The 24,753-nt window shown below is 34.0% G+C and overlaps 1 protein-coding gene across 9 annotated transcripts in view; it reads right to left on the bottom strand.

Moving 5' to 3' along the window:
- Positions 1–24,753, bottom strand: part of LOC123529310 (ELKS/Rab6-interacting/CAST family member 1-like) — a 423,378-nt gene that overhangs the window by 212,913 nt on the left and 185,712 nt on the right. For all 9 annotated transcript variants that reach the window (XM_053521352.1, XM_053521353.1, XM_053521354.1 and 6 more), the window contains one exon: positions 15,842–15,965. In XM_053521352.1, the coding sequence (XP_053377327.1) occupies positions 15,842–15,965 (124 nt within the window). The remainder of the gene's footprint in view (positions 1–15,841; positions 15,966–24,753) is intronic.

Here is a 24,753-nt window from a genome sequence, read left to right as displayed (position 1 = left end):
CGCAAGAATTGAAACAGAATCAACACATCATGAGATAGAAACCCTTCTGAAGTTCCAGGATATTTATGCTTTTGGCTATGTTTATTGGACTTTTCAGTTACATTTACGAACAAAGCAACAAAATCGCAAAACTGCAAGCAGAAATTTAAATTCTTAAATGTGAAAATAAAAAATTCAGAAAGAACTTCACAGACAAAATATTGAAAACTAACAATGATGTAAATTTTTACACTGGTCTGGGAAGCAGGAGTATATCTGATAAGTTACATTCTGCTATATTGCCATTGGTCAACAGGCGTTGGATTTGAGTAGTTTCTGTTGTGAAAAAAGTATGCAACTTAGACAAAAGACTTGTTTAGGACCTGGGCATAAACTAACATCGAAAAGCAAATTCATGATGATGCTTATGAAATTAAGACTTGGTCTTTTTAACAAGGACTTAGCAAAACATTTCAATATTTCTGATTCATTGTGCCCTTACGTATTTTTGCCTAGCTGCGTGCATCCTTCTTAGTTTTGCGTTCCCTTGTCTATATTCCAGATGGAAGCGGCATTGATTAGTTCTAAGCCTGAACAGTTCTGGGATCTGCCAGATTTACATTCCATTATTGATTGTACAGAACTTTTTATAGAGGCACCAAAAGACTTATTTCTACAGAGCCAATCTTTGAGCTACTATAAACATCACAATACACTGAAAATTCTAGTGGCTTGTTCCCCAAACCTTTTGGTAATTTGATGTATCTCCTGCTTATTTAGGTTAAGTTTCAGATAACTTTTGTTTTGGATTTTTTGACAAAATACCAAGAAACTGTATGATCATGGCTGATCAGGGATTTAACTTAAGTGATGAATGTCAAGGTAGGGAAACGCACTGAACCTTACCTAAACAACAAAGATGGCTGCATTTCAGGAGAAGGTGAGTTTTTCTAAATAATTTGTTTTTTAGGTTGAAACCACTAAGTGGTTGAGACCTATAATTACCGTATACCAGAGCTTGCAAAAATATCAGACTAACCATTTTCACTGAAAGACAGATTAATCCGCTGTAAGGTTTTTGCCCATTTTTTCGGGCTAATCGACAGATACTCTTATTGATTATAAACTGTTTTCTGAACATTGTTCTACAGTCGGTTGATATTTTCATACATACAATAAGGTTAAAGAATGCGTCATTTCGCATTAAAATTATGTTTTTAAGTCTGTTGATCCATCGAGCATGGCTAAGTTGAAAAGCGAAGGTGTATTCCTTTAAAACACTTCAGAAAAACCCCAGACGTGACCGAAGCGCATGAAAATATGCTGTGAAAAATAGTTCAAAACATATAACAAGCTTTTCCCTTGATCTGACCTAGTGACCTAGTTAGTGACCTAGTTTTTGACCCCACCTGACCCAGATTTAAACTTGACCTAAAGATCATCTAGATTAACATTCTGACCAAGTTTCATTAAGATATGGTCATAAATGTGGCCTCTAAAGTGTTAACTACATGTAGCTTTTCCATTGATTTGACCCAGTGACCTAGTTTTTGACCCAACATAACCCAGATTCCAACTTGTCCTAAAGATCAAGTTTAACATTCTGACCAAGTTTAATGAAGATACAGTCATAAATGTGGCCTCTAGTGTCAACAGGCTTTTCCTTTGATTTGACCTAGTGACCTAGTTTTTGACCCTACCTGATCCAGATTTGAACTTGACCTATAGATCATCAAGGTTAACATTTTAATCAAATTTCATTACAAGAAACGCGGCAATGCCACGAAAAAAGGTTTTCAACACTTTTCATAAGAATAAACAAGAGTGCCAGAATGTCACAATATACGCCAGTCACAGCAAATTTCTTTACTCTAGCACCTGTATTTGCAGATGTAATTTTAATTTTGTGGTTGTTTAGTAATCATTGTAATTCTTTTGTTTTTCTAAGTCCACAAAAAAACTCCTTACCAGGTAGAGATACCTTAAAATACACCTAAAATTAGAAAGTAACAACTATGTTGTACCACAGAAAAGTGGTCTTGGTTTTTCCCTACGGTCAATTATAAAAAAGTTACAATATAAGTTATTGATAGTAACAACTAAGGGAAGTTAATCTTAAAAAAAAAAAAAAAAAAAAATACAAAAAAAAATACAAAAAAAAAAAAATTGTAAGTCCACACAGAAATCCTTACCAGGTAGAGACTGGTCAAAATACACCTCAAAATTGGATGTAACATGCATGTTGTACTACAGAAAAGTGGTCTCGATTTTTCCCTATGTCTAGTAATGAAAAAGTTACAATATAAGCTATTTATAGTTACAACAAAGGGAAGTAATTCTAAAGAAGGGAACTGCGCAAGACAATTCGTCTGATGATGGTGTATAATTGTGCCAAGTTACATCAAAATCCCTCTATGCATGAAGAAGATATGCTCCAGACAAATTTTTCATTCTTGTATCCTTTGACCTCTAAGTGTGACCTTGACCTTAGACCTAGGGATCTGGTTCTTGTGCATGACACTCCGTCTCATGATGGTGAACAATTGTGCCAACTTTCATCAAAATCCCTCCATGCATGTAGAAGATATGCTAACCCTAACCCTAACCTAACCCTATTTTTAGTAACAATGACCTTGACCTTGATCCCAGAAACCCTTAAATCAATCCCAAGCTACAACTTTATATAAGTTTTCTATACACCAAGTTTCATCATGATAGCTCATTCCTAAGTTAAGTTATTGACCGGAAACCCTTTTTCTATTTTAAGTAACAGTGACCTTGACCTTGACCCCAGAAACCCCAAAATCAATCCCAGCCTTCGTCTTGATATAAGCTACATACATACCAAGTTTTATTCAAATATCTTTACCGAAACAAAAGTTATTGACTGGAAACCCTTTTTCTATTTTAAGTAACAGTGACCTTGACCTTGACCCCAGAAACCCCAAAATCAATCCCAGCCTTTGTCTTGATATAAGCTACATACAGACCAAGTTTTATTCAAATACCTTTACCGAAACAAAAGTTATTGACCGGAAACACCAGTTTGACGCCGCTGCCGCCGCCGCCCACCCACCCAACCGACATCTACCCCAATCTAATAACTCAGGTTTAATAAAGATTTCTCTAGTTTAGCCTTAATGCACTCATCAGTAATAAAACAGCATATGATCTGAATCATTTTTTTCTAGTTGTATAGGATATAGATCTGCATGCAATTATTTTCTACCTGTCCTGATTCGAGTGACAAGGGAGATCACTGTGTAGGAGTAAGCTAAATGATAAACTGCTTTATTTCATTACTGAATTACTTCCCTTTATTCTTATTTTATCCTTATTTTTGTACAGCTTTTATAATGATCGATTCATATTATTTATTATTTAACATTTTATTTTATTGTTTTAATATCTTTGTACGATTTATGTAAAATTGAGTCAAAATATTTGTTTAAGATTTCCTTTTTATAAATAATTATAACTGTAGTATATTAATTACTATAATATTCCACTGTAGACCCGCCCGCTTAGCTCAGTAGGTAGAGCATCGGTCTACGGATCGCGGGGTCGCGAGTTCGATCCTTGGGAGGGGCATATGTTCTCTGTGACTATTTGATAAATGACATTGTGTCTGAAATCATTAGTCCTCCACCTCTGATTCATGTGGGGAAGTTGGCAGTTACTTGCAGAGAACAGGTTTGTACTGGTACAGAATCCAGGAACACTGGTTAGGTTAACTGCCCGCCGTTACACGACTGAAATACTGTTGAAAAACGGCGTTAAACCCAAAACAAACAAACACTGTAACACAGAAAGCTACACGTTAAAGGTTAAGCAAATGGTCGTGCTGCATGTGCACGTCTGGTTAACTTATATATTTGTCTCATGTTTCTCGATGTTGGCCTACATATGTGTCCCCGATAAATGAAACTGTTTGATTTCATTTAAGCAAAATTGAATCAAAGCATAGCAATGGGGCATTTGCGTCTTCTCCCAATGATTTTCATGTGTATAGTTCTTTTTTTTATTTCAAAACTGCATGGAAGTCGAAACAGCAGGATCTTGGGGTAGATACAGGTCTAGTTTCTAGCTTGGTGGACCCCACTGACTTCAACTGTTTTTTTAGCAGGGTCGGTCGTTTGTACAAACATTTTTAACAAGGTAGCGGAGTTTAAAGACAACAACCCATGAATTAAAGAAGTAGGGTTGCAACATTTTTAATGTTTTGGTGTCACGATTACTTAAGTCGTGACGTCAATACATTTTATTTCTAGGGTCGGCTAAACAAGAAGTTGATTTCGCAGAAATGTGTAAAATTATACAACCCTTGCTCCAAGAATTGTGAAAGTTGGTGTATTATGTGATATCGTGTTAAATTTTGAAAAATAATTAGATTTTTCTATTCTACTCGATACTTTGAACCTTAGCTACATAGAAATACTTTTTAAAGTATGTCTTCTAGCTTATAGACTAAGTTAAGAATAAGATTCTTATTTGTCAAAACATTATTCTATATATCTGAAAATTGTGTTTTTTATTTGTGGAAGTCGACAAAATGGCTGTTCTTAATAAGTAGCCTTATTTTTTAATACATAACAATTTGTCAAGAAAACATTCACTCAAACATTATATGTGCAATAGACTGGTGAACATAGAAAGTAGTACTGATAAGGTCAAGAATGTGTATTATTTGTTGTTGCCTGCTGCCAACTGTAGATTTGTTCTTTAGTTTTCAAAACGCTATAACATACTGTAATCCAAAGACCGACACGCAAAGGTACATCCAAGATGGTATACATGTGTAGCTTTTGAATTCTGAACCTTTCTAGAACAGTTCTCACTTATATGCCAATCTTGCTAGAACAAATCACAATTCTCCTTTAATTTATCTATAAAGCCTCACAATTTAGCAACTTTACCAAAAAAAACTTGAAACCTAGCAAACAGTCATGGGAGGTGAGCAAATTTAAAATCTTGGCGATCTGATTACTTGGAGAATGATCTTGGAGTTTAACTTTTGAGGTGTTGAATGTTTGGAGTTGAACTTTTCTGTGTGTTGTGCCTGCAGTAAGTGCATTCTGATACTGTACGATGTGCATTGCCTGTAGTCGTCTGATTTTACAATATTATTTTCATGTCCTTCTAATATACGCTCGATAATTCTTTTGATTTACTAATTTATCACCATAATTTAGCAATTCTTGGAAATATGCTTCAACTTACAATTATAGAAAAAAAACTTGACACATAGCAAACATAAACTAGAAATTGCTTTTGTAAAAAAGCGCATGTCTCCCCCAATGCAAAGTCCTATAGGCAAGAAGTCAATAGGGGTCAGGAGTGAAAGTCAAAGAGACACTGATGGTTGGCTGCGATAGGGATCATCTACTTGGCATGTCCAGTCATCCCACTAAGTTTCAACACTCTTGGCCTAGTGGTTCTCAAGTCACAGTTCAGGCTCCTGTGACCTTGACCTTTGATAAAGTGACCCCAAAATAAATAGGGGTCATCTACTCTGCATGTCCAATCATTCTATTAAGTTTCAACATTCTAGGTCAAGTGGTTCTCAAGTTACTTTCCAGAAATGATTTTACATGACCAGGCCTCTGTGACCTTGACCTTTAATAGACTGACCCAAAAACCAATAGTGGTCATCTGCTCTGCATGTTCAATCATCCTATGAAGTTTAACATTCTGGGTCAAGTGGTTCTTAAGTTATTGATCGGAAATGGTTTTCCATGTTCAGGCTTCTGTGACCTTGACCTTTAATGGAGTGACCCCAAAATCGATAGGGGTCATCTACTCTGCATGTTCAATCATCCTATTAAGTTTCAACATTCTGGGTCAAGCCATTCTCAAGTTATTGATTGGAAAAGGTTTTCGATGTTCAGGCCCCTATGACCTTGACCTTTAACAGAGTGACCCCAAAATCAATAGGGGTCATCTACTCTGCATGACCAATCATCCTATGAAGTTTCAACATTCTGGGTCAAGTGGTTCTCAAGTTACTGACCTGAAATGGTTTTCCATGTTCAGGCCCCTGTGACCTTGACCTTCAATGGAGTGATCCCAAAGTCAATAGGGGTCATCTACTGTGCATGATCAATCATCCTATGAAGTTTCAACATTCTGGGTCAAGTCGTTCTCGAGTTACTGACCGGAAATGGTTTTCCATGTTCAGGCCCCTGTGACCTTGACCTTTGACGGAGTGACCCCAAAATCAATAGGGGTCATCTACTCTGCATGATCAATCATCCTATGAAGTTTCAATATTCTAGGTCAAGTCATTCTTGAGTTATTGACCGGAAATGGTTTTCCATTTTCAGGCCCCTGTGACCTTGACCTTTGTAGGTCAAGTGGTTCTCAAGTTATTTCCAAAAAAAGATTTTACATGAACAGGCCACTGTGACCTTGACCTTTAATAGACTGACCCCAAAATCAATAGGAGTCATCTACTCTGCATGTTCAATCATCCTATGAAGTTTCAACATTCTGGGTCAAGTGGTTCTCAAGTTATTGATCGGAAGTGGCTCTCAATGTTCAGGCCCCTGTGACCTTGACCTTTAACCGAGTGACCCCAAAAACAATAGGGGTCATTTACTCTGCATGAACAATCATCCTATGAAGTTTCAACATTCTGGGTCGAGAGGTTCTCAAGTTATTGACTGGAAATGGTTTTCCATGTTCAGGCCCCTGTGGCCTTGACCTTTAACAGAGTGACCCTAAAATCGATAGGGGTCATCTACTCTGCATGTTCAATCATCCTATTAAGTTTCAACATTCTGGGTCAAGCCATTCTCAAGTTATTGATTGGAAAAGGTTTTCGATGTTCAGGCCCCTATGACCTTGACCTTTAACAGAGTGACCCCAAAATCGATAGGGGTCATCTACTCTGCATGACCAATCATCCTATGAAGTTTCAACATTCTGGGTCAAGTGGTTCTCAAGTTACTGACCTGAAATGGTTTTCCATGTTCAGGCCCCTGTGACCTTGACCTTCAATGGAGTGATCCCAAAGTCAATAGGGGTCATCTACTGTGCATGATCAATCATCCTATGAAGTTTCAACATTCTGGGTCAAGTCGTTCTCGAGTTACTGACCGGAAATGGTTTTCCATGTTCAGGCCCCTGTGACCTTACCCTTTGACGGAGTGACCCCAAAATCAATAGGGGTCATCTACTCTGCATGATCAATCATCCTATGAAGTTTCAATATTCTAGGTCAAGTCATTCTTGAGTTATTGACCGGAAATGGTTTTCCATTTTCAGGCCCCTGTGACCTTGACCTTTGTAGGTCAAGTGGTTCTCAAGTTATTTCCAAAAAATGATTTTAAATGAACAGGCCACTGTGACCTTGACCTTTAATAGACTGACCCCAAAATCAATAGGAGTCATCTACTCTGCATGGCATGTTCAATCATCCTATGAAGTTTCAACATTCTGGGTCAAGTGGTTCTCAAGTTATTGATCGGATGTGGTTCTCAATGTTCAGGCCCCTGTGACCTTGACCTTTAACGGAGTGACCCCAAAAACAATAGGGGTCATTTACTCTGCATGAACAATCATCCTATGAAGTTTCAACATTCTGGGTCGAGAGGTTCTCAAGTTATTGATTGGAAATGGTTTTCCATGTTCAGGCCCCTGTGGCCTTGACCTTTAACAGAGTGACCCTAAAATCGTAGTGACCCCAAAATCGTTAGGGGTCATCTACTCTGCACGACCAATCATCCTATTAAGTTTCAACATTCTGGGTCAAGTGGTTCTCAAGTTATTGACCGGAAATGGTTTTCAATGTTCAGGCCCCTGTGACCTTGACCTTTAATGGAGTGACTCCAAAATAGATAGGGGTCATCTACTTTGCATGTACAATCATCCTATGAAGTTTCAACATTCTGGGTCAAGTGGTTCTCTAGTTTTTGATCAGAAATGGTTTTCCATGTTCAGGCCCTTGTGACCTTGACCTTTGATGGAGTGACCCCAAAATCTTTAGGGGTCAATTACTCTTTATGACCAATCATCCTATGAAGTTTCAACATTCTGGGTCAAGTGGTTCTCTAGTTATTGATTGGAAATGGTTTTCCATGTTCAGGCCCCTGTGACCTTGACCTTTGATGGAGTGACCCCAAAATCAATAGGAGTCAATTACTCTTCATAACCAATCATCCTATGAAGTTTCAACATTCTGGGTCAAGTGGTTCTCTAGTTATTGATCTGAAATGGTTTTCAATGTTCAGGCCCCTGTGACCTTGACCTTTGACGGAGTGACCCCAAAATCAATAGGGGTCATCTACTCTTCATGACCAATCATCCTATGAAGTTTCAACATTCTGGGTCAAGTGGTTCTCTAGTTATTGATCGGAAATGGTTTTTAAATGTTCAGGCCCCTGTGACCTTGACCTTTGATGGAGTCACCCCAAAAACAATAGGGGTCGTCTACTCCAGCAGCCCTACAACCCTATGAAGTTTGAAGGTTCTAAGTCAAATGGTTCTCCAGTTATTGCTCGGAAATGAAGTGTGACGTATGGACGGAAGGACGGATCGGGCAAAAACAATATGTCTCCTGGGGGAGACATAATGATGTTGAACAATTGTTTAAGTTTGGATCAGACCCATTTAGTAACATCAGAGATAGAGTGAAAGTGCATAAAACTTTAACCTGAAATTCTAAGTAAAAAGGGGAATAATTCATGAAAAATTGTGCCAGAGTTAAGCATCTTGTGTCATATGATGTGGGTGATGATGCTGAACAACTATTTTAAGTTTGAATCAAATCCATTCAGTAATAACAGAGGTAGAGTGAAAGTGCACCAAAACTTTAACCTGAAATTCTAAGTAAAAAGAGGGAATAATTCATGCAAAAATGGTGCCAGAGTTATGCACCTTGTGTCATATGATGTGGGTGATGATGTTGAACAACTATTTTAAGTTTGAATCAAATCCATTCAGTAATAACAGAGATAGAGTGAAAGTGCATCAAAACTTTAACCTGAAAATCTATGTGATAAGGGGGGATAATTCATGAAATATTGGTGGCAGAGTTATGGCCCTTATGTCAGATGATGTGGATGATGATGAGGAATAAGTATTTCAAGTTTGAATCAAATCCGTCAAGTAATTACAGAGATAAGTTGAAAAAAGAGAAAGTGCACCAAAACTTTAACCAAGGTGGGGACGCGGAAAGACGCCGACGCCGGGGCAAGTAGGATAGCTCTCCTTATACTTCGTATAGTCGAGCTAAAAAGAAGAAATTCCAAAAAAAAAATTTCTAAGTCCACAAAAAAATTCTTACCAGGTAAAGTTATATCAAAATACATCTAACAAGAGCTGTCGGATGACAGCGCGCTCGACTAATCGAAGAATTGATTGAAGAATGGGGTCAAAATATTTCCATAGATTTTCAGACAAAAGAAAAAAATGGATTAAACAAAAAATGTTTCTGTATTTGTAGATTTCTATTAGTCTTGCACTAAATGGCAATGTGTGACCATGATGGCAAATATGTTAAGTTATATGTTAGGAAAATATGGACTTGTATAAACAAGAGCTGTCGGATGACAGCGCGCTCGACTATTCGAAGAATTGATTGAAGAATGGGGTCAAAATATTTCCATAGATTTTCAGACAAAAGAAAAAAATGGATTCAGCAAAAAATGTTCCTGTATTTGTGGAATTCGATTAGTCTTGCACTAAATGGCAATGTGTGACCATGATGGCAAATATGTTATTAAGTTATATGTTAGGCAAAATATGGACTTGTATGAAAAATTTAACTAATTTCCAAGTCCAAAAAGGGTCATAATTCAGTCAAAATAGTTGACAGAGTTATGTACACTTGCCTACAGATGGAAATCATGTTGATATACTAGTGTTAAAAGTTTCAAAGCCACAGTTCAAATAGTTTTGACAAAAATTTCGAAGTCGAAAAAAGGGCCATAATTCAGCCAAAGTAGTTGTCAGAGTTATGTACTCTTGCCTACAGATGGAAATCATAATGATAAACAAATGTTTAAAGTTTAAAAGCCATATGTCAAAATAATTTTATAGTCTTGACAAAACATGGACATATACCAAAACAGAACCAATTTCCAAGTTCAAAAAGGGCCATAATTCAGCCAAAAAAGATGACAGAGTTATGTACTCTTGCCTATTGATAGAGACTATAATACTGAACAAGATATAAAAGTTCCAAAGCCATTTGTCAAACACTTTACACAAAATATAAACTGGTACGAAAAACTTAACCAAGATTTCTAAGTCAGAAGGGGCCATAATTCAGCCAAAATTCTTGATGGAGTTATGTACTCTTGCCTACAACTGGACATGGTGATGGTAAACAATATTGAAAGTTTCAAAGCTTTATCTCAAAAGACTTTGTCAAAATGTAGACTGGTACGAAAAACTTAACCAAGAATTCTAAGTCAAAAAGGGGCAATAATTCAACCAAAATACTTGATGGAGTTATGTACTCTTGCCTACAACTGGACATGGTGATGGTAAACAAGTGTTGAAAGTTTCAAAGCTTTATCTCAAAAGACTTTGTCAAAATATGAACTGGTACGAAAAACTTAACCAAGATTTCTAAGTCAAAAGGGGCCATAATTCAGTCAAAATGCTTGACAGAGTTATGTACTCTTGCCTATAACTGGACATGGTGATGGTAAACAAGTGTTGAAAGTTTCAAAGCTTTATCTCAAAAGACTTTGACAAAATGTGGACTGGTACGAAAAACTTAACCAGAGTGTGACGCCGACGCCGACGCCGTGGTGAGTAGGATAGCTCTACTTATTCTTCGAATAGTCGAGCTAAAAATTTAACTAATTTCCAAGTCCAAAAAGGGTCATAATTCAGTCAAAATAGTTGACAGAGTTATGTACACTTGCCTACAGATGGAAATCATGTTGATATACTAGTGTTAAAAGTTTCAAAGCCACAGTTCAAACAGTTTTGACAAAAATTTCAAAGTCCAAAAAGGGCCATAATTCAGCCAAAATAGTCGTCAGAGTTATGTACTCTTGCCTACAGATGGAAATCATAATGATAAACAAGTGTTTAAAGTTTTAAAGCCATATGTCAAATAGTCTTGACAAAACATGGACATATACGAAAACAGAACCAATTTCAAAGTTCAAAAAGGGCCATAATTCAGCCAAAAAAGATGACAGAGTTATGTACTCTTGCCTATTGATAGAGACTATAATACTGAACAAGATATAAAAGTTTCAAAGCCATATGTCAAACACTTTACATAAAATATAAACTGGTACGAAAAACTTAACCAAGATTTCTAAGTCAGAAGGGGCCATAATTCAGCCAAAATGCTTGATGGAGTTATGTACTCTTGCCTACAACTGCACATGGTGATGGTAAACAAGTGATAAAAGTTTCAAAGCTTTATCTCAAAAGACTATGTCAAAATGTAGACTGGTATTAAAAACTTAATCAAGATTTCTAAGTCAAAAAGGGGCAATAATTCAACCAAAATACTTGATGGAGTTATGTACTCTTGCCTACAACTGGACATGGTGATGGTAAACAAGTGTTGAAAGTTTCAAAGCTTTATCTCAAAAGACTTTGTCAAAATATGAACTGGTACAGAAAACTTAACCAAGATTTCTAAGTCAAAAGGGGCCATAATTCAGTCAAAATGCTTGACAGAGTTATGCACTCTTGCATATAACTGGACATGGTGATGGTAAACAAGTGTTGAAAGTTTTAAAGCTTTATCTCAAAAGACTTTGTCAATATGTGGACTGGTACGAAAAACTTAACCATGGTGTGACGCCGACGCCGACACCGTAGTGAGTAGGACAGCTCTACTTATTCTTCAAATAGTCGAGCTAAAAATTGGATGTACCATCCATGTTGTACCACAGAAAAGTGGTCTAGGTTTTTCCCTATGGCGAATAATAAAAAAGTTTCAAAATAAGCTATTTATAGTAACAAAAAAGGGAAGTAATACAAAAAAGAATTATTGTAAGAGAACAACAAGAGCTGTCGGAGGACAGCAAGGCTCGACTATTCAACAGTCTTGTCGATTGAATGAATCTGAAAGTCGAAAAAGGGGCATAATTTAGTAACAAAGCAAAATAGGGTTATGGAACCTGCATAGTGCTTATCAGCTCATGACCATTAGTGGGTACTGAGATACCAGCTTACATATAAGAATTTAACCCAGAACTCCTAAGTTGAAAAAGGGGCATAATTTTGTAAAATGCGAAGTTGAGTTATTGACCCTTTGCACTGCATGTCATATCATGATAGGGAACAAGTGTGTGAAGTTTCAATCCTTTCCCATTAGTGGGTACTGAGATATCAGCTTACATACAAAAACTTAACCAAAATTTTCTATGTTGAAAAAGGGGCATAATTTTGTAAAAAAGCAAAATAAAGTTATGGGACCTGCTTTGTGCATGTCAGATCATGACAGTGAACAAGTGTGTGAAGTTTCAATCCATTCCAATTAGTGAGTACTGAGATACCAGCTTACATACAAGACGTTAACCAAAACATTTTAAGTCGAAAAAGGGGCATAATTTTGTAAAAAAGCAAAACAGAGTTATGGAACCTGTGCAATGTAAGTCAGTTTATCACAGTTAATAAGTGTGTGAAGTTTCAATCCATTCCCACAAGTGGTTACTGAGATACCAGCTTACATACAAAACCTTAACCAAAAATTTCTATGTCAAGAAAGGGGCATAATTTTGTAAAAAAGCAAAATAGAGTTAGGGAACCTGTGCAATGTAAGTCAGTTTATCACAGTGAATAAGTGTGTGAAGTTTCAATCCATTCCCGAAAGTGGTTGCTGAGATACCAGCTTACATACAAAAACTTAACCAAATCGGGACGCGGATGTGGATGCGGACGCCGACGCATGGGCGAGTCCAATAGCTCTACTATTCTATGAATAGTCGAGCTAAAAAGGGATCTGCCAAATAACAAGAGCTGTCCATAAGACAGCCAAGCTCGACTATTCGAAATATTGTCACAGAAGCAGGAAATTAATACCCAAAATGTTAAATATCAAAAGAGTTTTAAGTTCGAAAGGGGACATAATTTGACCAAAATACATATCAGAGTTATGGGACTTGATGTTATCAACTAGTTTTATAACCCCGAAGAAACATGTTAAGTTTCAATTCAATATCTGCATTAGTTTTGGGGATAGTAACTTGCATGTAAAACTTTAACCAGAATTTGTAAGTCCAAAAGGGGGCATAATTTGCTCAAAATACATGTTAAGAGTTATGGAACTTGACCCAGTGAGGTTGGATATTGACCTAGAAAAAGAATAAATAAGTTTCAAAGCTATATGCCTTTTGGTAATAGCTGTATGTACTTGCACGCAAAACTTTTACCAGGATTTTCAAAGTCCAAAAGGGGGCATAATTTGCCCAAAATACAGGTCAGAGTTATGGGACTTGGTGCTATCAACTAGTTTTATAACCCCGAAGACACATGTGAAGTTTCAATTTAATATCTGTAGTAGTTTTGGAGATATTTACTTGCATGTAAAACTTTAACCAGGATTTTCTAAGTCCAAAAGGGGGCATAATTTGGCCAAAATACATGTCAGAGTTATGGGACTTGACCCAGTGAGGTAGGTAATTGATCTAGAAAAAGAAAAAATAAGTTTCAAATCTATATGCTTTTTAGTAATAGCTGTATGTACTTGCACGCAAAACTTTAACCAGAATTTTCTAAGTCCAAAAGGGGGCATAATTTGGCCAAAATGAAGGTCAGAGTCATGGGACTTGGTGCTATCAACTAGTTTTATAACCCCGAAAACACATGTGAAGTTTCAATTCAATATCTGCATTAGTTTTAGAGATAGTAACTTGCATGTAAAACTTTAACCAGAATTTTCTAAGTCCAAAAGGGGGCATAATTTGCTCAAAATACATGTTAGAGTTATGGAACTTGACCCAGTGAGGTTGGTAATTGACCTAGAAAAAGAATAAATAAATTTCAAAGCTATATGCCTTTAAATGATAGCTGTATGTACTTGCATGCAAAAACTTAACCAAGGTGTGACGCCGACGCCGACACCGGCGCCAGGGTGAGTAGAATAGCTAGACTATTCTTTGAATAGTCGAGCTAAAAACAAGAGCACTGCAATGCAGAGCAATATACACAAAGCAAAGTCATACATGACCTTTGACCCCTGTGACCTTGACCTTGAAGCGAGTCATCCAAAACATGCGCTCTGCATGTCATCTCAGTGTGGTGAACATTTGTGCCAAGTTTCTTTGAAATCATTCAAGCAGTTCAAGAGTTACAGAGCAGACACGAAACACACTCATATGACCTTTTATTCCTAAGTGTGACCTTGAACTTGAAGCTAGTCATCCGAAACAAGCGCTCTGCACGTCGTCTCAGTGTGGTGAACATTTATGCGAAGTTTCTTTGAAATCCTTCAAGCAGTTCAAGAGTTAGAGCGGACACGAAACACACTTGTATGACCTTTGACCCCTAAGTGTGACCTTGACCTTGAACTGACACATCCAAAACATGCGCTCTGCACGTCGTCTTGGTGTAGTGAACATTTGTGTCAAGTTTCTTTGAAATCCTTCAAGAGGTTCAAGAGTTACAGACGGATGGACACGGACGGATGGATGGACACCAGGACCATTACATAATACGTCCCTTTGGGCGTATAAAAACCATAGTGACTGGTCATCCATGGTCGTTATTTCCCCTACGTAGTAATGTAATCATGTTACCCAAATTACAGCAAAAGTGCTCTGAGTTCTGACATCTTTTGATATGAAAATGGACTATTTTATAAAAACAAAAAACATTAATATATTCCATTTTAAATGTATAAAATGTTGGAATTTGGAGCATTTTTGCAGTAATTTTGTAATAAGGCGAGAGGGGCAGTCAGACCGAATTTGAAAACAGATTAATAGCAAATTATTATATTTATATCCTCGAAATCTTTTGTAACAGAATTTGATTAATAGAAACAAAATGGACTGAGGCATCTTATTTTGGTAGACTGTATTGTTTGTCAAAGACCTTTATAGTGAACAATAGGTATGAGTGGGTTAATGTTTTTACTGAGACTGACTGGAAGATATATTATAGACATACAATATGTAGAATAAAGACAGCATTTAAACAAATAGATTTCACTGAGGAGGGATTGAAATATGTTGTTCTAGTCTTGGTAGTTCTGACCTTGATTTCAGCAAAGCCAAAACAGGTCCAGTGCATGATCATTTAGAAATTATAAACTTCATGAAATGGTTTTGATATGACTTTGAAATTTTACACTGTCAAAACAGTGTCATCTAAACAAACATTAATTGACGATGATATGGATGTATTTTTTTGAATGAATGTTTTAACCTTAATCAGACCATGGTCAAAATGGGTTCAGTACAGATCAAAGATAATTTATTTAACTTTAAAATATAATTAAATCTACCACTGCCAAAAACAGTGCCATTTCAACAAACGTTATTTGCCCATGATATGGATGTATTTTTTGACAGACAGTGTTTTGACATTGACCAGACCAGGTCACTGCCACTGTCAATAACATGGAAATCGTTTAAACATGGTCACAGTATGGATATATCATGGTCACAATTTTTTCTCATGGCCATTCATGTACATTTAATTGCTGGCAATGGTCAAAACATGGTCATCATTGATATGGCAGTGGTTGTAAATGCAGAGGCCCACCTTTGGGTGCATAAAAACACAGTTAACACTGTATAATCCATCACAATGAAAAAAGCAAGCACTTGGTAAAATCCAGGCTCCCCAATATGGAACAGATTTTTAATGATCTCAGATTTTTATCATCCCTGCTTACTGGCAACTTCAAGATGAAGAATATCTGGTATCTAGTTCCTACCTGTTTGTCTGTAACTTCAAGCTGAAGAGTATCTAGTTCTAACTTCAGCTTCTGGTTGTTTGTCTCAAGTCTCTCACATTCCTGTTGATGTTCTAACTCTAGAAGATCTCTTTGCTCTTTTAATCTGTTCATTGCAAAATATGCTTAAATAATAATAAAGAAACAACCTAAAAGAAACAGTTTTTTTGAAACCATTACAGTCTCAACAAAGCAAAGTTCAAAATTCATAAACTAGTTCTTGGAGTTTTTAAACTGACCTAGGCATCTATCCATTCATGCTACCCCCACCCCGACTCTGAGGTTTGGACACAGCAATGTCCTGTAAAAAAACAATTTGAAGAGAGACCATTTAGACTAAAACCTTGATGTCTGAGCCTTATAGTGAGTGTTAATATCCATTCATATATATTTTTTTTAGTATTGTTCGTTTTATTCCACCTGGCAGGGCGGAGTTAATCTCTTACTTATGCAAATAATGGTAATCTCATAAAAGGACTAAAATTGGTAGAGCAATGTAATTGTTTATTTCCGTAACCAGCGCTACATTGGTTATAATACAAGGTAGATGGCCGCTGAATCAGAAATCAGGTTGCCAAATATACTAGATATCCTTCACAATAATGCAGTGGACCCTCCCGAAATCCCGCCTTGCCAGGTCAATTAAAATGCACAATATAGAGAAGAAATGAGAACATTTTTATGTTTGTTTATTTAAGATCTTGTGACCCCAAAAGTGTAGTGAAGTGGAACCACTTGAACAAACTTAAGAAAGGTCCATCCATGGATGCTAAAGACCAAGTTTAGTAAGATCCATTAGTTTATGAAATTTTTTGATCACTTGACCAAGAGTCCTAGTTTTCGTTCCAAGAGTCTTAGTTTTCGTTCCAAGATGGCCCAGTATGGAAATTGTCTCAGATTTCCATTAAGGCAAATATTCTGAAGAAAAAAAGTTATTACTATTACTGAATACTTTGTCACCTCAGTGCAAAAAGTGGATAAGGGCTTCTTTATTTCAATGAAGTTATCTAAATTTTGTGCTGATGTGATTAAATATGAATTTATATACAAATTTGGATAATACAAAGTGCACACAAAAAAGCTTTTGAGTGTAAAATACAGTTAATACACTCCTGATGAAGGCAAATTCAGCCAAAACTGGTATTTTATTTACAGTTTCACCTGTTTATAGTGGTCATAAAAGGGACTGACTGAAAGTGACTACTATAGACAGGTGACAACTACATCCAGGTTTTCAATATAGGATATCAACAATGGTTTAAACCTTAATTATGCTGATTATGCACATGTGTACTGACATGTTCTTGTATTATGTGATGCATAAAAGCTTTGTTAAAAACTGGTATATTGTATATCACAATATACAAGGGTCCTGCAAAAAGTTCTGTCGCTAATGGGCTTCCGTAGTTTTATCCCAGGTATTTTTTAAAATGCTTCATTGCACTGCTTTTCAAAAGACCGAGTTATTCCAAAGTCATATACACTGACCAATTTACTTGCCACATTGTAAAATGGATGAAAAGACTGAAATTCATAGCTACATCAAATAGAGACAGTACCATAGCTCTTTGCATACTTTGATTTTTCAAACTAAAGTGATTTTTACAAGTGCACCGGTTACGATAAAAAAATGTAAACAACGGACTCTGTCTATGAAACTTTGAAATGAATGAATGACAGTCGATCTTAGTCATAATACTGATTGACAGTGAATGCTAATGACTCCATGTGTTGCAGAAAGGTATTTAGTTTGTAACTGTAATTTCCCATCAATTGAAATCCTCTCAAAACTGGGAAAATAATTACTTATATTTGGCCAAAACTCACCGTCTTTGCCGTTCAACAGCTGCAAAAAGGGCAAATATAAAAGATTCAGTGTAAGTAATATTTCACTGGTACTACCAGTTAGTAAGTTCATACTCTGAACAACACGTCAGAGAAATTTGGGCAGATTTGACCGATTATGACGTTGGCAGCATTAGATTATATTTTTTCTTTACACAAAAATTGCCGTTAGGTAACAAAGCGAATACGCCGATAATCCAGAGTTCACCAATTATTGATCCAGTTCAGGCAATGTAATCCAGCAATTAAACTGCATAGCTATTAGCTACTGCTGTTATAGGGAAGTGGTAGAGTGTCTGCCTTAGGTGTGAGAGGTCCTGGGTTCGAGTCCCAGTTAGAGCTTAACTATTTAGATTCTGCTAAAGCATTGTTTGCTGTTATAGACTGTTCCAGATGTTTCTAAATTTTTAGCACACAGTATCATGGATCATTATTTAGCAATCCAGATCAAAGTTGAATGTTAAATCAAATGCACCCAATTAGAAAATATTGACTATATTATGTCCCTTTGATGTTTATGCTCTCCATGTTCAAGAAGAGTTACATTTCCTTGATCACAAAATTTTCGTTAACATGAAAATATTAAATGCTCATAACTCCACACTTCTGGTTAAAATATTGTCTATATTTCTGTTTTTGAGAAATATATGGACCTTTGTCTTCATTTCAAAGCTTTTTAACTTCAAACCTGTGATTTGAAAAACTTAGGTACTATCTCTACATCAAATGCCATATTAGGCTTGATATAGATTCACAGCAGATATTTGATGAACTTGTGGTATGTATGGACCTCAGGCCATTTCAATGTGCACAGTTTTTAGGTGGTCAAAGCTTTTAAAGCTGGGAAATTATCTGATAGGCCTAAAACCTCTGTTACCAAGGCAAACATCATTGCTGTAAAAGCTGTGGTCAAACAGGATGCGCGATTGTCGGTGAAAGATATAGCCAGTTGTACTGGCATATCAGTAGTATAAGAAATACCGCTTTTGGGACACTTTTTTCAATTTTAATTAGCCGCCCTCTTTTTAGAAATCCAAAGCTGGCCAATTAAAAAAACCAGATTTTAACAAATTATTGTTAAAGCATTTAGTAAAATATGATTAAACGTTTATAAATTATTTTTATTGATAAAATGTACAAAGCCTCTGGTCTTTGATCTTATTTTGAATTAGTAAGTATATTATCAGGGTACACATAGTAATTAAAACTTTAATTAAGCTTTTAATTCAAAAGTTTGCTTATATCGGCACGTCCATCCGGTATAGATTCATCCGATATGTAGAATCTAATGTAACTATCCCTCATAAGTGAAAATGTTACTTCTGTAGATGTTGAATCGTTATAAGGATGAATGTCAAACATTGTCCCTTGTGTTAAATAAATTTTAATTTTTTTCTTATACATAGATATTAACTGATCAGTGTCAAAGTCCTCAGCTGCCTCAGCTGCTATATTTATTATATTACTGCTAAATTTACCAAAAAATAGATCATCAATACCGTCCCGAAACCTATCATTCCACCACCTAAATATAAAATGTGATATTGGGCTTTTAATCGGTTTATCTGGTTCACCTATGGGCCTGGCCCCCGTTAATAAAATATTAATATCTATTATATAAATTCCAGTTTTTTTCGGCTATAAACACACCCTTCAAAGTCACATCTATACATCTATTTTATATTCTTGGTTTGTGTTTATAAAATCTTTATAATCTACGATAATTCCAGGTCTTAATTGAAATATATTTAAATAGCCCAGACCGCCCAAATCTTTATATGTGAATATATCCAGGCACCATGACGGTTAAAATACTTTTTCATTTTACATAATCATAAAAATTTTTATTATAGTATTCAAGAGAAACACTTCATGTTTTACTTTTTCTAGTTTTTCTTCTATTTTCCTGTTTTTCTTTTTAAGTTTAAGAATTATTTCAGCTAAATCATCAACTCGTTTTGTTGTAGCAACTTCAGAAGCAGATAAATTGTCAACAACACCTTTTGTTCTAGCTAATTGTGTTTCTTGTTTTAAGAAAACATTTTTTACTTTTGTAATTTCTTGGGTATTAGTGGTAATTTCTTCGACATTAGCGGTTATTGCTTTAGTATTAGCAGTAATTACTTGGGTATTAGCAGTGATTGATTCTCCTTGTTTAGCTGATATTTCAACTACAGAGTCCAAATCATTTGTTATTTTTTTAATTTTATCATTAATTTGATCATTAATTATCTTAATTGCTTCTTCTTGTTTAGCTGATTTTTCAACTACAGAGTCCAGATCATTTATTATTTTTTTAATTTTATCATTAAATTCATTAATATCTTCTTGTAATTTTTTTGTAATATTACTTAATTCTGCATATTTTAAATTGTGACGGTTGTCAACAATACTAATCCAATTTCGAATTTGTTTTTTAAAGTCATCTATTTTAGAATTAATTTCTTTTTTAAGGTTATCTAATGCTGTATCATGATCATCACCTCTTTGTGAAGCTACCTTTTCCAATTCAGATTTATATTCTGCAAATTTATTTGAAAATGTATCGAGTAAATCTTGATTCCCTTTTGCCATTTCAGTATTTAGTTTATTTATTTCTGTTCTGATTTCTAACTGATACATATTTTGTAACTTTTTCTCAGCTTCAATAATCTTGTCTTTTAGTTCTTCATGTTTAATCATACTATCTTTTAATTCTTGAACTTGAGTGAATAAAATGTTTTAAATTAACTCGAAATACTTCTTTTATGTTGTCATCTGTCAAATCAGATTTCTCTTCAAGTTCTTTAATAGAATCAGTCATAGCTTTCATTTCTTCTTCAATTTACCTTGTAATTGATTAATTAATAATGAATTCTTTTTAAAATCTTTTGTTAATTCTTCAATATTCTTTACTTCTACTTCTAGTGTTTGTTTTATACTTTTGATGTCTTCAAGTTTATAGTCATCTATTACACTTTGAATTTTTTTATACACAAACCGTCTTGGAACTGCATCATTGGGTTTATCTGGATTTCCTAGGTTGATTATTTCATTACCTCCCATATCTAATGCTCTATTCATTGTGTTATCAAGTTCCTTATTTCTGTGAAGATACGATTCCGTTTCCTTTTTAAGCTTTTTGAATTGTTTTTTAGTAGCATAATCACTTAAATCAATATCAAATTTAACTTTACTTATACTGTCAGGTTGATTAATTTGTTTTACATCATTAAAAACTCCCATTATATAATTATTATATATTACCAGTAAAGTTTTTTTCTTAAAAACTTCCTTGGTTTGTCAATATATAAGAAATCATATTTTTGATTTGTTGCATTAGCAAAAGTATCACGATCTTATTTGTTCATCACAAATCCTATATTTTCCATTTTACCTGGACTTTCAAATAAAATATAATGTGAACAGTTAATCCGAATATCCTTTGGTGTTTTATAGTAAGACTGACTTAAATAAATAGCACAACAGTTTTTTGTGACGTCCTTGAATAAAGTATTTTGTTATTTCATTTTGAACTTTTTTATCTTCACATACAAAATCATCAAATATTACAACTTTTTGTTTTTCTGATTCAAGATTCTCACAAGGTTCAATTTGGTCGGGATCAGCCGAATATTCAAGTATTTCATTTGGATCTACTTTAATTTTTTTTGCAATTTGATTTAAGTGATTTATCAAATCTTGATATTTAGATTGTTCTAAGTTTTTAGCATACAAGTATAATTTATCATAATATATAAGAGGTTTTCGAAGTATATGCATTAGTGTATTTGTTTTTCCAGATCCTGACGATCCACATATTAACATTCTAAAACATGAATCTGGCATAAAGGATAAAATTGTTTAAAGTTATTGGATTTATCATTTTTTTATCATAATTTGGAATTTCCATTTATATAATAATACATTATTTTACATTATCTTACATTATTTTACATTATCTTACATTATCTTACATTATTTTACATTATCTTACATTATTATATAAATGCAATCAAAACTTAATGAAATGATAATAAGAAAAAAATTAGTCGGGCAAAAGATGAGAGATCTTAGAGAAGAAATAATGAGAGAGAAAATTAAGAAAGCTACAAATCGAGATATGTACACTGAAATTTATAAGCCAATTACTGAAAAAATAGAAAGTCAAAAAGAACAATTATCAAGTCAGTTAAAAGCATTACCTGGAATTAAGGAGCAATTAGCGCTACTTCCAAAAAGTATATCAGAAGATCTGACACAAGGTATTACTGAATTAACTAAAGGAATGCAAGATGAATCTAAAAAGCAACAAGTTTTAAAACCGGTTTCATCGATAGATTGGGGAGATGAATTTCGGGAATTAGAAGATTATGGAAGAAAAAAGATGGGAATAACTGAAACAACTGATGATACAACTGAAGAATCAGAAGAATTGGGAGCAAGACCAAAAGAAAAGAAAATACCTACAGTAGATTTAGATGCTTTTCTGGATGATAATGTTTTAAATCAATATGGATATTACAAACCGTCTGAAACGTTTGACCTTTTAAATGCAAATATACTTGATCCTAATAAAATAGATAAAAAAGATCTTGAAGGTATAATAAATGGTGTTACTGAAGATATTAAAAAATTAAATGGTCCAATAACTGGCAAATCAAGATCAAAAGATTCAGATAAACAAAAAGAAGCAAAAGAATTAAAATATGAACAAGGCGAATTATTAAAGTACAAAGAACGGTTAAATCATATTCTTGGTATGTCTTCTACATATGGACAAGGAATAAGATATCATAACCCATATCAAGTTTCACCAAATGGACAATATGGTCATTTAATTATTAACTTAAATAAACTTTATGGCCAAAATAAGTTAATTGCTAAGGATAGAATAACTGGAAAAGAAGTAATTAACACTAAAGTTGATGATGATTTAATTGATTTGATTAATAAAAGATATAACAATAAGAAAAAGCATTCAATTCATTCAATAAAAATATTTAAAGAATTAACAGAAAAGTCAGGATTACCTATCAATAAAAGATCTATGAAATTTAAAATAGTAATTAGGGGACAAGGTTATGACGTATGTCCATGTAATCCAAAAGAATTGGTTAATGACTTAGAGTTAATTTGTGGTTCAATTAATGCTGGAAATAATAATGAAGAACTAAAAAATGAAGGTATTAGAATAATTGATGAACTATTAAAAATGAATTCCCTTTTACCTAGAACAACATGAAATGTTTATATAAAAATTATTTTTCTTGAATTTAAATTTAGTTATATATAAATGGAACAAAAATAGTATTAAGTTCTGAAACAGTTAAAGATAATAAAAATACTCCGAGTGATATTTTACAATCAGATTTAGTCGTTCTTTAATTTAGATAAAAATAAAACTTATGTTGTTGGTTTGGATAGTATTAACACTATGACTTATTCTTGGCATAATATTAGTGATGAATATGACAATAAAGAATTCGTTATCATAATGGTATGGATTGGAAAATATTATATTTACAATGGTTCTTACAGTTACACAGATATTAATAATTATATTAGGGAAACATTAATAAGTAATGATGATTATGATTTGATAAATCAGAATTGCTCCAATAAGTTTGGAATTTGATTTAAGTAGTTTTAAGATTTTGATTTCAATTACAGATAATTTTAAGTTGGATTTGGAAATATCAAATTTTCATACATTGCTTGGATTTGAGAAAAAAAAATTGGAAAATACTGAATGGGGAACTAAAACACCAAATATAACTAACTCTGTGGATACAATTTACATTCATTGTGATCTTATTGATAATTCACTTGTTGATGGTAATTTCAGTGATATTATCTATGCTTTAAGTACTGCAGATTTAACAAGAGCTTATCCATTTACAAAAGAACCACAAAGAGTTGGATATTCTGAAATTAATAAATATATTATAAATTCAATTAGAATATATATTACAGATGTATTTGGTAGAATAATTAATTTTAATGAGGTTGAAACAAGTTTTACACTAATTTTAAAAGAAATTAATTAAAAACTTTTAGTTTTATATAATGTACAAGAAAGTTTATGACAAAAATAAAGGAATATTTATTTATGTTGATGCTCACACAGGAGAAGAAAATATACATGGCTCAGGTATCTTTGACACTTTAACGAAATTAATTCAATCCTCAATTAGCACAGCTGGAAAAAAAGCTTTGGAAACAGCAGGAAAAGCAGCACTTGAAAGTGGAACGAAAAAGGTTGGAACAGAAGCTGGAAATTTAGCTGCAGCTAAAATTGTTGAAAAATTTAAAAAGAAACCTGCTCTGGCAGTTGGTAATTTAATTGCTAAGGAATTACAAGAAAAGAATAATAAAAATAATAATAAAAATAATAATAAAAATAATGATAATGAGGAGGATATTCATATGAGAATAAATAGAATATTGTCAGGATCTGGAGCTTTAGCTCGTGTTGGAACTTCAGCTCAACAAAAACGTATTAACAGATTAATTTATAAAAAATAAAAACTAAAATAAAAACTAAAATAAAAACTAGAATAAAAAAAATAAAATAAATATAATAATACATGTTTAGAACAAAGATATTGTGAAAGATATGAATAACTCCTATTCAATTAGATACAGCTTTAATATCTGTCTTGGGAAATAATGTTAACACAAAAAAAAACGGATATCACTTTACAATTAATGATAGAAGCTCATATTTGTGATTGGTTTAATGGTTATTTTGAAGTAAGTTTTTAAAGTAAATAAGCTTGCTGATGGTAATAATTATGATGTTGGAGATCAAATTGCTCTAATTAATAATGCAGCTTCATTAATTGATCAGTTAGTGGTTAAACAAAATGGAAAAATTGTATATGATTGTAATAATTTATACAAAATAATAAATGTAAAAAATTTAGTTGAACTATCTGAAGATTATGCAAAATCAACTGGAACAAATGAGTTTATTTATTTAGATATAAATGAGAATGCTGAGAGCAGGAAGGATCAAGTTAAATATAATTCGGGGTTTGCTATTAGAAAGGATTTAATCCAAGGTG

This window comes from Mercenaria mercenaria, chromosome 13 (assembly GCF_021730395.1).
Source record: "Mercenaria mercenaria strain notata chromosome 13, MADL_Memer_1, whole genome shotgun sequence".
Taxonomy (NCBI): Eukaryota; Metazoa; Mollusca; class Bivalvia; order Venerida; family Veneridae; genus Mercenaria; species Mercenaria mercenaria.
This window is presented reverse-complemented; position numbering and strand designations above follow the sequence as displayed.